The sequence below is a fragment of the Papio anubis genome, unplaced genomic scaffold, assembly GCF_008728515.1.
Source record: "Papio anubis isolate 15944 unplaced genomic scaffold, Panubis1.0 scaffold284, whole genome shotgun sequence".
NCBI lineage: Eukaryota > Metazoa > Chordata > Mammalia > Primates > Cercopithecidae > Papio > Papio anubis.
In genome coordinates, this window is record NW_022162934.1 from 42,158 (window position 1) to 60,066 (window position 17,909).

Sequence of the window (17,909 nt, forward strand, 5' to 3'; positions counted from 1 at the left end):
CTCCTCTCACACAGGCTCCATAGTGCTTCATCCAGCCCTGCACATGCATCTGTTTTCTACTGCTTAGGACTCACTCCTGCAATAGGTGTCTTGGGGACACAAAGGAAGCCCCAAACCCAGGTGCTTCCACTTGTAAACTCCAAATAAAGCTGCTGAAACATCAACACTCCATACGGGAAACAAGGGAAGGCCGCCCCCAAATTTAATTGTTATAGAATTTTTAAAATGTCGATTACAAACACACCATCATTGTAAAAAAGAAAGAGAGAAAGAAGAAAGGGAAAGAAATAAAAAAAGAAAGAGAAAAATTCAGGAAAAACAGAAGAAAGCAATCACCCAAATCCCATCGACTAATCGATTTCTGGGACATGACGTGGGAAGCCGTTTATCCTGTACGTGGATGACATTTAACTATTTTCCTGAGCACACCTCCTACTTCACGTCTCCATGTCTTCGCCCTGTCTCCTTGGTCTGATTTATGAGTCACATATGTTTCTCTCAGTCTCTGACTTGTCTTTTAATTTTTTTTTCACTGTGTAGAAGCGTAAGGTTTTCATGTAATCAGATTTATCATTCTTACATGACTTGGGGAGACTTTCGCACCAAGATTATTAATCTATAATTCCCCTATAACTTTTTCTAATTTTCTTATAGGCTTAAATTTACATTCAGAGCTCTAATCCATCCGAAATTTATTTTCCATATGCTGTAAATGATTTAAATTCAATTCTCAATTTTGTAGCCCATTGACCCAATAATATTAATTTTAAGCCATCCTTTCTACCCTGATTTGAAATTGTACCTTTGTCACTCTCTGAATGCCCACAAAATTGTGAGTCTGTTTCAGGGCTATCTACAATACCTCTGTTAGATAACTATTAAAGTTTCTCTTCGTTTGTCTTTTTCAGATGTTAATGACTAGTTACTCTTCAGATGAACTTAAAAATGGACTTGTCCAAGATTGACCATGTATTGGCAATTATTGAAGCTATGTAATGCATTATTCTTCTAATTTTTAAATATATTTGAAAAATTCCATGCTAAAAGGTTTTTTCTAAGGATTGATTTGTCAAATCCCTTTGCAAATTATTTTAAGATTTTGGTCAGAAATGAACTCTATTAATAGATTGAGTGCTGTTTCCAGTCATACCTGGAAGCAGGAGTTCAAGCCTCAGCTGGTAGGGATTGGCGGCTGCTGGCCATCTGAGTTTTTAAAAAACTGCTTGCCGTGAAGCTAGTCTGCAGCCAAAATGTCCAGCAGAAACAACAACAAGCTGCCCAGCAACCTGCCGCAGTTACAGAATCTGATCAAGCGAGACCCACCGCCCTACATCGAGGAGTTTCTACAGCAGTATAATCACTACACATCCAGTGTGGAGATTTTCAAATTGCAACCAAATAAACCCAGCAAAGAACTAGCAGAACTGGTAATGTTTATGGCACAGAACATCCTAGATATGTGCATCTGAATAATAGGAGAGAAAGAAACTTCAGAAGAGCCTGTGCTTTGTTACAGATTAGTCTCTGCTACACAGGGTATCTAAGTAATTTTCCTAAGGGGTGAAAGATCTTCTGTCCTGTAATCATACCGTATTGGATCCAGATCTTCGAATGACGTTTTGCAAAGCTTTGATCTTGCTGAGAAATAAGAATCTCATCAATCCATCAAGCCTACCAGAGCTCTTCTTTGAACTTCTATGTTGCCATGATAAGCTTCTGCAAAAGACTTTATACACACATATCGTGACTGATATCAAGAATGCAAACACAAAACACAAGAATAAAGTGGATGTAGTGTTGCAAAATTTCATGTACACCATGTTAAGAGATAGCAATGCAACCACAGCCAAGATGTCTTTAGATGTTATGACTGAACACTACGGAAGGAACATCTGGAATGATACCAAAACTGTCAGTGTTATCACAACTGCCTGTTTCTCTAAGGTCACCAAGATATTAGTTGCTGCTATGACATTCTTTCTTGGGAAAGATGAAGATGAAATACAGGACAGTGACTCCGAATCTGAGGATGACAGACCAACAGCAAGAGACCTGCTAGCACAATATGCTATAGGGAAGAAAAGTTCCCAAAACAAGAAAACATTGGAAAAGGCAATAAAAGTGCTCAAGAAACAAAAGAAGAAGAAAAAACCAGAGGTGTTTAACTTTTTAGCTATTCACTTGATTCATGATCCCCAAGATTTTGCAGAAAAACTACTAAAGCAGCTTGAATGCTGTAAGGAGAGGTTGATAGTGAAGATGATGCTCATGAACCTCATCTCCAGATTGGTGGGAATTCATGAGCTCTTCCTCTTCAATTTCTGTCACTTTTTGCAAAGGTTTCTGCAGCCCACCAAAGAGAAGTAACAAAGATCCTTGTTTGCTGCACAAGCATCTCATCACCTAGTACACCCAGCGATTATTCAATCATTGCTTATGACTGTGGCCAACAGTTTTGTTATTGACAAGAACTCTGGAGAAGCCATGACGGTAGGAATCAATGCTATAAAAGAGATAACAGCTCAGTGTCCTCTGGCCATGACTGAAGAGCTTCTCCAAGACCTGGCCTGGCTCAGTATAAACCACACAAGAATAAGAATGTAATGATGTTTGGTAGAACTTTGATTCAGCTCTTCCGAACACTGAATCCTCAGATGCTGCAGAAGAAATTCTGGGGTAAGCCTACAGAAGCCTCTGTAGAAGCAAGAGTATAGTAATATGGAGAATTAGATGCTAAAGATTACATTCCAGGAGCAGAAGTTCTGGAAGTTGAGAAAGAGGAGAATGCTGAAAATGATGAAGATGGATGGGGAAGTACCAGTCTCAGTGAGGAGGAGGATGCCGATGGGGAATGGGTTGATGTTCAACACTCTTCCGATGAAGAACAGCAAGAAATTTCTAAGAAGCTGAACAGCATGCCCATGGAAGAGCAGAAAGCCAAAGCAGCAGCCATCAGCACCAGTAGAGTTTTTTTTTTTTTTTTTTGAGACGGAGTCTCGCGCTGTCGCCCAGGCTGGAGTGCAGTGGCCGGATCTCAGCTCACTGCAAGCTCCGCCTCCCGGGTTCACGCCATTCTCCGGCCTCAGCCTCCCGAGTAGCGTCAGGAAGACTTCCAGAAAATCCGCATTGCCCAAATGAGAAAAGAACTTGACGCTGGCCCCTGAGAAATCCCAGAAGAGGAAATACATTGAAATCGACAGTGACGAAGAGCCCAGGAGTGAATTACTTTCTCTTCGGGACGTTGAACGCCTTCATAAAAAGCCAAAGCCAAAGTCTGACAAAGAGACAAGAATAGCAACTGCAATGTCTGGAAAGACAGACTGAAAAGGATTTGTGAGGAAGAAAACCAAAATGAATCCATTTTCCAGTTCAAAAAATAAAGAGAAGAAAAAACAGAAGAACTTTATGATGATGCTGTATAGCCAGAATGTCTGGTCAAACAATAAGCGTTCCTTCCGAGAAAAATAGTTGGCGCTGCGAGATGCACTTTTGAAAAAGAGAAAAAGAATGAACTTCCCAGAAAGTTTTCCATTCCAAGAAGAATGCTAATTTGTGTCACTATTATTCATGCAAAAGTATTGAATGCCTGTTGTCCCTGTAGATACAAAATGAATGAGTTGTAACTACCCCTTCACTCAAGGCTTGACAGCTTAGTTGTAGGGGTGAACACATACATGTGTATTTGCAGTGCAGTGTAAATAGTTCTCTAGTAGAGGTAGGTCCATATTTCTATGCAGTCACTGAGGCCTTATGGACTAACACTGTGGGGATGGGGGTTATGTATTCCTGTAAAACAAAACAAAACAGGACAATTGTAACAAGAGTAAGAGGTTCTTACTTGTATGTAGGCTTACCTGCTGAAAACAGGCCCCTGCTGTACAGATTTTGGGTACATAATTGAGCTCTTTTAGTCAATTCAAGAGATTTAAATGACCCCCCCCCCCTTTTTTTTCTTTTTGGAATGCCATTTAAAGGCTTTTTGGTTAAGACCTCACTTTTTGGAATGTATTTAGTTCATCATTTGAGATGACTTCATACTGGTTTCCTCAACCTTCCTTCACCCTGTATTATTTTCAGCCCACTGTTTACCTTGTCTCAATAAAAGGTTTCTAATGCCAAATAAAAAAATATTGAGGGGATTATTGACATATTTATAGAATTGTTTTCCCAGTCAGGACTACGAGATCCCACTTTGTTCTATTTTCCTTTTAGGTGCCCCTTTTAAAAGGTTTTAAACTTTCAAAAAAAAGTTTTTTATTAATCATATGCTATTTTATTTTATTTTATTTTATTTTATTTTGAGACAAGGTCTCACGCTATCACCCAGGCTGGAGTGCAGTGGTACAATCACGGCTCACTGCAGCCTTAGCCTCTGAGGCTCAAGTGATTGTCCCACCTCAGCTTTCCCAGTTGGTGGAACTACAGGTGCCTGCCATCATGTCCAGCTATTTTTTTGTATTTTTTGTAGAGACCGAGTCTTCCTGTGTTGCTCAGGCAAGTCCCGAACTCCTGGTCTTACGGGATCCCCCTGCTTCAGCCTCCCAAACTGCTGGGATTACAGGCATGAGCCACCTTGTCCAGCTTACTATACTCATTTTACTGAAGATAGTTAGGTTTCCTTTTCTCTGGTCTTACGTAGATGACATTGAAATTACTTTCTTTAAGGAGATGTTGTAATTCCCTATGGAAACATTGGGGCCTGGTGCTTTTAGGAAGATTATCTCTATTTCTATAGGATGTTACCTTTATTTCTTATTTTATGTTGTTTGTCCTCTGTTTTTTTCTTGATTATATTACCTAATCATTTATTTTATTGACTCTTAAATTGAATTCCTGCTTCCTAGTTGTATTATTTCTAATTCTTGTTTTTTAATAGCCCCATTGAAATATAATTCACATACTATACAATTCATCCATTTAAAGTTCAATTTAATGTTTTTTATATATTCAGAGTTTTCAGAGTTACATAACCATCACAGTCTAACTTTGGAACACTTTTGTCACACTGCCCCCCCCCCCCCCCCCAGTGAAACCCTGTACTCACTGCAGTCACCCTCATCCTTTCCTAGCTTCTTGTATCTTTGATACTTATTTCATTCTTTATTAATTTGGGTACTTAAGAATTTTTCCCTGGTCAGATTTGGTTTTTGTACCATTTCTAGTTTGGGATTTTTTTTTTTTAAGGTGTTCTCTGGGGCCTAACTTATGATTCCTTTTGGTGACTATTCCATATTTGAAAAGAAGATGTAGTTTATGTTCACAAAATCAGGTTTGATGTATCTATTGGAACCACCTTAATGTCATTTAAGTTTTCATATAGTTGATTATTTTCCTCCCTTTACATGTCATGGATTTCAAGAGGTAAATTAATATCCGCTACTCCTGTTTCTTTTTTCTTGTATCTTCATTCCTTATAGTTGATGCACAGATATTCATAACTATCCCTGTTTATCACTATAAAGTGGTCATAATTTTGTCCTCAGTTCAGTCTCGATACTAAGATCATGGTTTGGGTTTTTACTATTATTATTGTTGCTTAGTTGTATTCCCCTGATGAAATTTTAATTTTTGTTCAGTTAGTTACCTTTATATATTTATATAATCCTCCTAATCCTTCTCTTCCTTAGTTTCTTTTAATGCCCAGCAAGGAACAGTAATGAAATTAGTATAATTCCTCTTCTTCCACCTTTACCTCTACTACCCATTTTTTAGTTGATCATATCCTTTTTTTTTTGATAGGTTCTCACTCTGTCACCCAGGCTGGAGTGCAGTGGCAGGATCCCAGCTCACTGCAACCTCCACCTCCTGGGTTCAAGCGATTCTTGTGCCTCAGCCTCCTGAGTAGCTGGGATTACAGGTATGTACCACCATGCCCAGCTTTTTTGTATTTTTAATAATAAAGACAGGGTCTCACCATGTTGGCCAGGCTGGTCTTAACTCCCGACCTCACGTAATCCACCTACCTTGGCCTCCCCCAGTGTTGGGCTTACAGACATGAGCCACCATGCCCAGCTGATATCCCCACTTAATATTTACTTTTCTCATTTTAGATATAGTTGTACTTCTCTTACTTGATTGTGGCAATAGCTACTGGATACAAATACTATTTCTTGATTTATTAAGATGATTAATTTTGATAAGAAATAAGGTAATATACTTGCCCTACCAATTATTTATTTATTTAGAGACAGTCTTGTTCTGTCGCCCAGGCTGGAGTGCAGTGGCATTGGAGACCAGCCTGGGCAACACAGTGAAACACCATCTCCAATACAAAAGGGCGTGGTGGTGCACATCTGTAGTCCCAGCTACCCGGGAGGCTGAGGTGGGAGGACCACCTGAGCTCAGGGTTTAAGGTGGCAGTGAACTGTGATCGCACCACTGCCTACTGCCCTTCAGCCTGGGTGATGGAGTAAGACTGTCTCAAAAATAAAAGAAAAAGAAAAAGAAAAAAGAAAAACAGGAACGATGCTGTGCTCTGCAATATGTTTTACTATTAATTATATTAAATTTTTGAGCATTGATTCCGTAATACCACATCCAATTACAAGTAGTTTCGCCTGGTTTGGTTGTAATTTTAAAGCAAAAGAGGAGGCACAAACTCAAATGGTTACAGAAGGAAGGGGAGTTAGTGTAGTTGAGTTGTGGAGTGACTGTTGAGAGGCATTGTCATCCAATGACCAGATAAACTTGTCTACCAATAGGTCAGCACTTGGCTGCCAGTGGACAGAAAGAAGTAAGGATGAGAGGAGGGAAGAAGGGGAGAGGAGGAGAGAGGTTTCTATTTTCTAGGCTGGGCACAGGGGTGGCTCATGCCTCTAATCCCAACATTTTGGGAGGTGGACACGCGAGCATCGCTTGAGCCCAGGAATTCAAGCTTAGCTTGGGCAACATCTCTACAAAAACTTTTTTAAAAAGTTAGCTGGGCATGGTAGCAGGTACCTGTAGTCCCAGCTACTTGGGAGGCTGAGATGAGAGGACTGGGCCCAAGAGGTTGAGGCTGCAGTGAGCCATGATCAGGCCACTGCATTACAGCCTGGGTGAGAGTGAGACCCTGGCTCAAAAAGCAATGATCATCATTGTATTTTCTTAAACTCACAGGATTCCTAGTGTGGCAGTACAGCACATCCTAACCACTTTGCTCTGTGTTACTTAACAACTGTATTACCTGATCAGTGAACCTTTTTAGGCATTGATAAGTTAAGTGTTGGGCAACAAAAGTTTGATACAGATTTGGGCTAACAAATTAACATTTTCAAAGATACTGTAAGAAAGCAAAATGGTGTTTGACAAACTCAAATTACGATGCTTCATTCTGTTAACTGCTAGGCAATCGATTTAGTGAATAGAGCAGAAATACATTTCAATTCTGAAGAGACAAATGTTGTTCTCCTTACAGAGTGACTCAGTGATGTGACCTTTGATAGAATGGTATTTAATAATTTGTCACTAGTGAATTCTACCAAACACTGAAGGAAGAAATTATACCAATTTTGTCCATATTCTTCAATAATACAGGAGAGGAAAATTCATTTTATGAGATCAGCGTTAGACAGTGACATTAAAATATAAAAAAATTGTAGATCAGTATCCTTCATGAACATTGATGCAAACTACTCAACAAAACACTTGCAAAATGCAAAACTTAGCTGGGCGTACCCAAATGCCAACTGTGATGTCATTACTTATGTTGTACTACTTTATTGTATATTGTATGACTTTATTGTAGTACAATGTAAGTAATGACTTCACAGTTGGCATTTGTGTTCCCCTCCATCATTGATTTCTCAAATATTTACTCGAGGGTCATAGTGAACAGTGGTTTGGGGCACACAATATCCTGTATTTGGTCCCTGATTTTATTTTTAATAATGAAGCTCTTCCAGTACAGAAAGACTCCCGTTTTTACATTCTTAAAAATACCCCATCATTGCTGCTCAAAACTTAACGATCACCCCCTAGTGGTTTCTTAAAATATATTTCTTAAAATACATTTTCTATTTGCAGAGATGGGGTCTTGGTTTGTTGCCCAGGCTGGTCTCAAGTGATCCTCCCACCTCAGCCTCCCAAAGTGCTGGGATTACAGGCATGACCCAATGCTCCCCACCATTGCCCTCTAGTGGGAAAGTCCTCGAAGAACTTGTTGCTATTCAGATTACAAAGGAGCATGATAGAACATTTGAAAAAACACAAATATTAGCTTTTCCCTTTATGCCAGTTTGTTTGCCAAATTCCTTTTAGAGGAAACTAAGCTTTGTAGTGCCTTCTCTTTGATACACTGAGCTAGCAAGAGACTTATTAACGTTAAGCCTGTAAAGTGGGTGTTTCTTCATTCTAATACAGAGGTAAGAGGTTCCAGTCTAATACCACTATGGAATAAAATGTTGAGACAATCTCAGTTACAAACAGTATCTTTGGCATCTGAAAACACCTCAAGACCGCAGAATCGCTAAGCATTTGATTAATACTAAAAGAGTTGTAATGTTTTGACCTCACGCATAATTACAAAATGAAGCAGGGTCATTTTTCAAGGCTTTTTTTGGGGGAAGAGGAGGTGCGTCAAACCCCCTTTTTAACCACAGTAAGACATACACGCAGAGCTTAAACTATCACCATCTGAACAGATAAGATACCAAAATACAGGTGCTCTCAAATGCACAAGTAAACTGACTTGATTCTTGACTACACTGCATATGCCTATCTTTTCCATCTTTTGGGCAGGGGGAGATGGGTTTGTTCTTCTGGAAGTGCACAATACTATCTACATTTGAATTTATGTGTGGTAAAGATGCTCAAGCAATATTCCCTTAGAAGGGTTTAAGTATCACTAAAAATTCTTTATCAGTACTGCATAGCTTTCCTATGTGCAATTTCTTAACACCTTACTCAAAAAATAGTCACACACTGAATCAAAGAAGCTGCTTTCCTATCTCTGGCTTTCTGTAGACATTTCTCTAACCAGAATAACTCACATTTAAGGCTTTAAAATTCTCTTCATTTTGAAAGGAAAAGAGTGCATGGATGTATTTTTGAGACGGTGTCTTCTTGTGTCGCCCAGGCTGGAGTGCAGTCACGCAATCCCGGCTCACTGTAACCTCCGCCTCCCAGGTTCAAGCCAATTCTCCTGCCTCACCTTCCGGAGTAGCTGGGATTAGACACGTGCTACCATCTGGCTGATTTTTTATATTTTTAGTAGAGACAGGGTTTCACCATGTTGGCCAGGCTGGTCTCGAACTCCTGACCTTAGGTGATTCACCCACCTTGGCCTCCCAAAGTGTTGGGATTACAGGCGTGAGCCACCGAGCCAGACTGGACGCATTTTTCTTTTTTTTTCTTAAATCCCAAGAGACAGAGGGCTGCACAGAAGCTTACCATCCAGCAGTTAATGGTTGCATAAACATGTATTTAGATAGGTTTATAAAATAATTCTTCTTCTTGCCCAGCCACTAAGTAAAGATCGAAAGAGGTTAATAGAATGAAAGTCCTTTTCCTACCACAATCTCTTCTAAAAGGTTAAGAGATGGAGTATGTGCATGTATTAGTGGCAAGAGAATAGGAAATACAAGCAACTTGACAAGACTAAGTTTCTTCTAAGTATAATTTTTATTAATAAAAAGATTAACCATGGCCATGTAAAATGAGTGGCTGGGCTTAGAGTTTGCTACACCAATGAGATTAAAAAATTAATACTTGAGAATGTTAACAATAATTTATAATAGCATTCCTTGATAGAGGCATTTTAATTTTAGCAATTATTTCTCTTAAATATATAAACTAATCCTTAGTGTCATGGAGGAGAATCATCATAGCTACTGATCAAAAAAGAATTTGAGAGCTGTTTAGTGGTGTTATCTCAAGACATACAACCAAACTGTAGGAAAATCTCCCAAAAAAGATCTGGAAAACTGTCCAGTCACAACACAGGAAGTCTATCACTGTCGGACACTTGTGACGGGGGAATATCCCACTTCCAAGTCAAGTGTGAAGAATAAATAACACAAATTAAGAATGTACCCAAGATCCCCAAATAAATTAGTAAAAGTGCCATTAAGAATTATCAGACATAGAATGTGTTCAAATACAAATTTGTTAAATCCAAGAGATACAGTAATTTTATTACATAAAATTTCTCCTGTGTGCTAAAAATGCTAACTTACAAGACATAATATTTGTAATAGAGGGAATCACGGTCGGCTCGTTGAATTCTTTTTCATTACTGAAGAATAGAACAATAGGTAGTGGACATAGAAGCACTCAGAGTCCTCTGAAATTCAAGGTTGTTACATTACGTTCAACCAAAATAAAACTACCATTCTCTAATAATATAAATGCCTGTTCATTTCACCTTTCAAAAATAAAGTCCATTTCTTCTCCATTAAAGCTTCTGCAAGACTGACAAAGGTACATTCTACCTATTAAAAATAGGAGCACTCTTCATCTTTGGATAATGTATCACTGCTTAGGGAAAATGTACTCATATACAGATTTTTGAGGCAGCTGTTGGAGTTCATTAAGCACTTTTTGAATGCTGTACCTTTAAAAATTTGTCTTTAATATAGCTTTGGAAAACCAAAAATAGAAGAAAAATATCTATGGTAAAGTATATTTCATTCTGATTTGATAGCAGTAAAATACAAAAAAAGTATTTAGTGCATTGTCACTTGATGTTAGTTTTCTGCTATTTTATATGACTGAATGACAAAAAAAGTTCTAACTTGTTAAAAATGTTGTATAAGTCTTTGACTAGTAAGGCAAAAATGAAATTAAGCACTGTAAAAAGTAGAAATTAAGTTCTACAAATTTGGTTCCCATTTACAACAATTTCATTAACAGATAATGAGTTAAATAGAGATACAACGTATCCAATACCCTCATGATGACGGTAAATAGAAAAAAAACAACTAGAAGCATTTATAGATTGTGAAATCCTTAATAAAACCAATATATATTCAAAATATGTTCATAGAGAACCAATACCTCTCCTCCTGCATGTAAAAGAACACTTGTTAAAAATAATTAACAAAAATACCAATAAAACAATGAAAACCCACTTTGTTTCACTGTGCCCAAAGGTATGACACAAAATATTGGCTACAAGAGGTAGGTTAAAAAGAAAAAGAAAACCAGATTCTCCATTCTTTGTCACTTTTATTCAGTAGTAGGTTTTTTTTTTTCCTTATTTTCAGTGCCAGACACGGCGAGGAGTGATTACAGCCAACTGTTATTAAAACATTTGTTCGCAACATATACCCCCTTTATACCACTGACCCCAAACTGACTCATTTTGTGTGCTTTCATTCTTTCTTTTTTTAATATACCACCACCAAGACCGGGTGGAGGGGGCAAGGGTAAGAGAGATGAAGGGGAGGAGTCCAGGAGGCCAGAAGAGGAGGAATGCTACAAGCCACAGTAAGAATGAGCTGTATTTAATTTAAAAAAAGGGGGAAGGGGTGTACCCCACAAATGATACAGTAATGAGGATACACAATTAAATCCCATAGCATGACTGAAGGCTTTCACTGTGTTTGACGTCATCACAATGGAAGGCATAAAAAGTGGAGTAAATCAATGTTGATACAGTCCAATCTAGTCCATTAGGCAAGATGGTGCAAGAAGTCATTTAAATTAAAAGTGCCCTACCCTTACCTAAATGGCTAGCAGACATGGAGAACACCACAGTGATGAATCCACAGAGCTTTCTCCATGTAGCTATAACAATGTGTTGTCGAATGGCACACTGTCAAACACTGGAAAGGGGCGCCACAATGGACCTTTCTCTTTTATAGGAACGAATGCTAGATTCAACTATCTCAACTAAGCAGGAAGTGGGTTCTTCTGCTAGGAATGCCAACCCTAATTCACTTTGTCTTGAAATATATACAGATTGTTTGTAGTAGCTACGGCAATGATATTTTCCTTGGGGTGCCAGGCTGTGTGAAGGATTTTCTTATTGAAGTCTAGGCTGTCAACACTTATTTCATCTTTCTTTCGCTTGCCACTTGCACAGACTTTGCGAGGCTTCAGAACCGTGCGAGGCTTATTGTTTTCCCGCGATGCTTCTAGGGTTATGTCTCGCTTTGTGTTTCTGTCAAACATTCTGAAGAAATTATTGTAAGATCCAGTCATGACAACGCTGTGAAAATAGACAGTACACTCAGTCAAACAAGCAGAACAAGAAATTGTTTTTAAGTAAAATGATTCAGTGATTAAACCATAGGAAACAGCTACTTCAAGCAGATTTAAAGTAAGGGACAGGGCTGTTGACATCAACTCAATCACCGGAATAAACCAAAATATGGTACTAATTAACTGAGTTTTCTGCTTATTATTCCTTTTCATGGCTACCAAAACTATCACCGAAGTTGACAGCATCCTCAAGTAAAACTTCTTAGTAGTGCAGAATTATCTTTGTTGAATAGTTTTGCAACTACAGGTTATGTGATCAACCAGGTCAGGCAGCTTCTCAAAGGAGCAACTATCTGTGGAACTCACAGGTTCTAAAATGAAAGAACCCCGCATGAAGTAGCTGTAGCTGTTCACAAGAAACCAATGCTTTATCTTATGATTTACATTTTTTGGGTCAGGCACGGTGGCTCATGCCTGTAATCCCAGCACTTTGGGAGGCCGAGGCCAGCGGATCACGAGATCAGGAGATTGAGACCATCCTGGCTAACACAGTGAAACCCTGCCTCTACTAAAAATACAAAAAAAGTAGCTGGGCGTGGTGGCGGGCACCTGTAGTCCCAACTACTCGGGAGGCTGAGGCAGGAGAATGGCGTGAACCCGGGAGGCAGAGCTTGCAGTGAGCCGAGATCGCACCACTGCACTCCAGCCTGGGCGACAGAGTAAGACTCCATCTCAAAACAAAACGACGACGACAAAAAAATACAAAAATTAGCCGGGCGTGGTGGCACGTGCCTGTAGTCCCAGCTACTCAGGAGGCTGAGGCCGGAGAATCGTTTGAACCTGGGAGGCGGAGATGCAGTAAGCCAAGATCGCACCACTGCACTCCAGCCTGGGTGAGAGTGAGACACTGTCTCATAAATAAATAAGTAAATAAATAAATAAACAATTATCTTCTCAGGGTGTTGTCTGGTTCAGATAATCACATTTAATAAAGGCTTATAATCTGCTCCTGAGAAGTGGTACATAATGTGTGTGTGTGTGTGTGTGTGTGTGTGTGTGTATATATATATATATTTTTTTTTTGAGACAGGGTTTCACTCTGTCACCCAGTTTGGAATGTGGTGGCACAATCACAGCTCACCGCAACCACAACCTAGACCTCCTGGGCTAAGCAGTCCTTGCACTTCAGTCTCCTGAGTAGCTGTGACTACAGGCATACGCTGCCATGTCCAGATAATTTTTAAATAATTTGTAGAGATAGGGTCTTGCTACATTGCCCAGGCTGTAATATTTTATTAACAGAACATCATTTTACTTTTACCACTAAAAACATTTTAAGCAAATATTTGTAGAAGTATCAGTTTAAAGGGGTGGCAAAATTTTTAAGCTGCCCAAGACACTTCCCTGTCAGTTCTATTTGCCAGCCATTACTGCTCGACATTTATTAAGTATCCTCACAAACAAAACTTCCTAAGTTTGAAGCTCTTAATAATTTGGAAAGGGTCTGCTACCACTGCTTATCACATGGTTCAAATTATTATTGTAAATAAGGATTACAGGATACTGGGGAATTGTTCAAAGTAATACTTACATACAAAGGTCACCTACTGAGTACAAATGATTATCTATTTAGTAACGTCAATTCCCAAAGAACACTTGACGACAACTTTAATCAAACTCAAGGTAATGCATGCCCCTGAACATGATAAAACTGTATTTCTTTAAAAATGGCTCATGTAATTTAGATTGACATCCCCATATCATCTGTGTGTTTTAATGGGTTAGGACATTTAGTCTGTGGCTATTTGAAACTTTAAAAAGGTATCATTAGGTCAGCATTTCTGTGGTATTCCTGCCAAAAATGTATAGCCTGAATCTAATAACGAGGAAACATTCTGTAAAATAATTGGCCTGTGTTCTTCAAAATGCCAAGATCACAAAAGACAAGGAGAGACTGAGGAACTGTTTCAGAATAAAGGAGCCTAACAAGAGATGACAACTAAATGTTGGATACTGAACCAGACTGACTTTGTTCTGTGCCATAAAGAACACAGTTACAGTAACTGGTGAGTTTTAGTGGGTCTGCGGATTAGAGGGCAGTACTGCATCGCTGTGAATGTTGCTTTGGATGCTGCACTATGTTGGGAAGTGTTTTTGTCAGGAAATACTCATTCAACAATTTAGGGTTATGGGCATCACATCTAGAGTAAACAGGGTAAATTCCCTTGTAGCACACAAGTTGTGTGTGTGAGCACGTGCGCATGTACCTATGTGGACAAATATAGCTATAAACAAACAGAGGATAGACCACGTGATACAGCAAACAGCAACAGGGGAACTTGGGTCAAGGCTGGCCAAGAGTTCTTTGTGTTATTCTAACAAATTTTCTCTAAGTTTGAAATAATTAAAAAAAATTTTTTAATATTAAGGAAAACAAATAGTTTCTTTCTGGTAATAGAACATACAACTGCTAATTATCTGCTTAAACAATACAAGGAAGAACTAGTTGTAGCTGTGTGCCACACCCTAGTTCAGTATCTCTTTACTCTTCAAATTTGTTAATGTTTTTTTTTCTTCTTCCTTTTCCTTCTTTCTTCTTCCCTTTCCTTCTTTCTTGATGCCTCAGGTTTAGTAGTGGCACTCAAAGGCAATGTTTGCTACCAATAGAGCTCTACTAGTTTACTAGTAGTAATAGTTTACTAGTCCTCTCATCATGTCAAAAATCAGGTAATTTTAAAAGCCAGATGAAAGAAGACATTCTGTAAGTTCTATTATCCTTTGTAACACGTAACACCATGAAATCGGAATCACATTAAGCTCTGTGATAAAACTGTTGTTAAAGTATCTCTAATTACTTTAAATGTCAGTTTAATTCCAAAAATTATGTTTTACTACTTTCTGTTCTACTGGAACATAGTGGCAAATAGACAACTAAAAGACTCAAAGACTTACTTTATCTTTAAATAACGGTAACATTTTACTAAAAATGAATACTAAAAAGGAATTACACTACAGCAAAACTGGAAATTACAAAAAACAAAGGAAAACTACTCCTAATATTTTAACCATATATATTATGGTTAACATCATACATAACATACATATGAAAGACCACTTCTATGAGGTGTTAATGTAGCATCTGGAAAACCTGGTGTCTCTAACAATTCAAATGAATTATCTGCCGCCCGAATGTTTCTAAAACAGTTTAATGGTAGAATCACAACCAAGCTGAAGCTTCACTGTTTTAATGGTTAGCATGTCAGAAATGTGATCTGGTTCATGTAAGAAAAAAAATTCTAGACGTTTAAATAATTTAGATTACCTAGAATTTGTGTACTTTTATATTTACTAGTGAAATACAATGCTTAATTTTTATCTGCCAGTACTGCCGTGCTATATCTAAGATTAGTAAATGTATTTCAAGGAATCCCTAGAGACAAATGAAGTTAGGACCTGGAATGAAATAATTAAGTTTCTTTTCTTTATAAAATTCATATTTGAGAGGTTTGACTTAAAATCAATTACCTGTCAGATCCATTCCAACAACATTCAAATTTGTCAAATATGCAGTCATTTTCATACAGTGAACAGAGTTTACTTCTGAGGTATTCATGCACCTGGGGAAAAAATACAAATATACTACACTGAAATTAGGAAAATGATTTAACAAGTCCGTATTTTTAAAAAGAAAAAATGGGCATATACAGACACACAAACAAACCTTTTAAACCTATTAATCTCAATCTTCTCAGTAACAATAAAGGCATTTTGTCCTTTTACAAAACACACAAGCCCTTCAGGGAGGCACATTTTCCTACTGGTATGACAAAGGAAAACTCCATTCTGGGCATGGCACACATAACCTTTATAAGCCTGAATAAAACATTCAGGCCAAAAACACTTGAAAATGGCACAGTTAAGAGACTAATAAAAGAACATTACAGCAATATCTCAATATCACTATTCTTGGCTTTCAGTCCATTAACTACTGATAACAACACTGAAACTGTGCCTATTTCTTTCTTAAATACCATTTTCTGGGCATAAATTTGACTGAAGCCTCTATTTCCAATTATAAATGCACATGTATCCATAGTGTAACCATGCCTTGGTTTGATGATAAATTATATGGTTATCCTGGGCATATATTATTAAAAATTTGATAGTATCATATATTACTTATACAATGTCAAAAGCAAACAAAGCTGTGCCTGTTTTTTGAATTATACAATTCTGTATTTACTAATGTCAAAAAAGGATAAACTAGAAATAAATCTCATATTTAAAAAGTAGCCTGAGAAATATGACATATTTAAACATTAATATTAATTACAAAGAAAAGTTCCCAAGTATTTCTTGTAACTCAAAGGAAAAAAGAAGTGTCTATATTTCACCCTCTTTTTTTAAGGAGCTACTTAACGAGAAATGACAGAAATGAGTAGGTACTTTCTAAATGCTTAAAATTCTCTATTCTATATGAAACAATCTAAACTTATTTCAGTGTCCATTTTAACTTTAAATATAGCGGAATGATTCAGGCCATGTCTCTGTGACATCAAGTGAAAATCTGTAATACAGAGGAATAGCAACTCATGCGGGGTCAGGACCAAAACTGAGCATGTAACACAAAAAAATCAGTAAGAAAAAAATACCCTTCAATCACACAAAACTTGGGAAGACGCTGGTACAAATTCAATAAAAATAAGTTTTATCTATATAAGATACGTTTGCCTATAATGTGACTACTTTTAATCACTCAAATTGATTATAGGTAGAAAAGTAGCAAATCAGGTAAAATTAGGTAGCTCATAATTTAGCAACATTTTAGAATGCATGTTACAGGGTTTCTCCCTATACATCAGTATGAAGCTAAGGTTCAAATCAATTCTTCTCAATGGGAATGAAATGGTGGTGAGGGTAACTAGGAGATGTATCAATCTTGGCAGTTACACAAACATAAGTCTTTTTTCAGTATACACGAGGGATTGGTTCCAGGAACCCCAGGGATGCCCAAATCTGCAGTTAGCCCTGCGGAATCCACACATGAAGTTTTGGCTCTCCATATATTTGAGGGGTCTGCATCCCTCAAATACTGTATTTTCAAATGTGCATTGGTTGAAAAAAACAAAAAAATCTGTTCGAGTGAACCCATGCAGTTCAAATCCGTGTTGCTCAATAGTGAACTGTATTTTGAAAAGCAAAGCAGGATTTTGTCTTTTTGGCTTTTGTTTCAGTGCAGTATTTATTTTGAAATTTCACATATCAAAAACAATCTTGGTTTATGTTTGTCAGAGGATTTAAAAGTTTGAGAAACATACTTCCAAGTCTATTGAGAATATATAACATAAAGAAAGTGTATATATAAAATAGAGTTAAGTGATTTCAACACTGCAGTCTAGGGCCTAGTACAGGTTTGTGCTGGCCCTCACCCTGTTCCAGACTGTGTACTTCATTCTCTTTTGTTTGATGTAGTGGACACAGATAAATAGTAGTGGCTGGCTGATAAGAGAATCAAGAACTGATACCCAACAACGGATAGGCAACTCCTAAAGCCATCTGCTAAGGCTTTCAAGCCCTTCTCCTTTAGCTGAAGACAACAGTTATCTGCCAAAAGGCAGAACACCAGTCCATTTGACTTGGCACACCAAGTTTAATCTCTAGTTGAACTACTCCCACAACCTGAGCAGATGCACCTCTACTAGGACTGGTCATTTTTCCCAATCCTCTTCCTGCCCAGACCTTAATGAGGGGTGCTCTTCCTTTCTCACTTTAAATGTACATAGCGG

At 37.9% G+C, this 17,909-nt stretch overlaps 1 protein-coding gene and 1 pseudogene across 3 annotated transcripts in view; one reads left to right on the plus strand and one right to left on the minus strand.

Annotated features, from left to right (window-relative positions):
• Positions 1-274: 274 nt before the first annotated feature.
• Positions 275-4,128, plus strand: LOC116272965 (annotated as a pseudogene). Its single transcript, XR_004181483.1, has 4 exons — positions 275-392; positions 909-1,441; positions 1,513-2,971; positions 3,098-4,128. The product of XR_004181483.1 is annotated as a protein SDA1 homolog (transcript).
• Positions 4,129-10,082: 5,954 nt separating this feature from the next.
• LOC101017040 (serine/threonine-protein phosphatase 2A 55 kDa regulatory subunit B alpha isoform) overlaps positions 10,083-17,909 on the minus strand; it is a 45,528-nt gene continuing 37,701 nt past the window's right edge. For both annotated transcript variants that reach the window (XM_009212729.4, XM_031661881.1), the window contains exons 8-9: positions 15,649-15,740; positions 10,083-12,130 (exon numbers count right to left, since the gene is read on the minus strand). In XM_009212729.4, the coding sequence (XP_009210993.1) occupies positions 11,851-12,130; positions 15,649-15,740 (372 nt within the window). In that variant the 3' untranslated portion in view covers positions 10,083-11,850. The remainder of the gene's footprint in view (positions 12,131-15,648; positions 15,741-17,909) is intronic.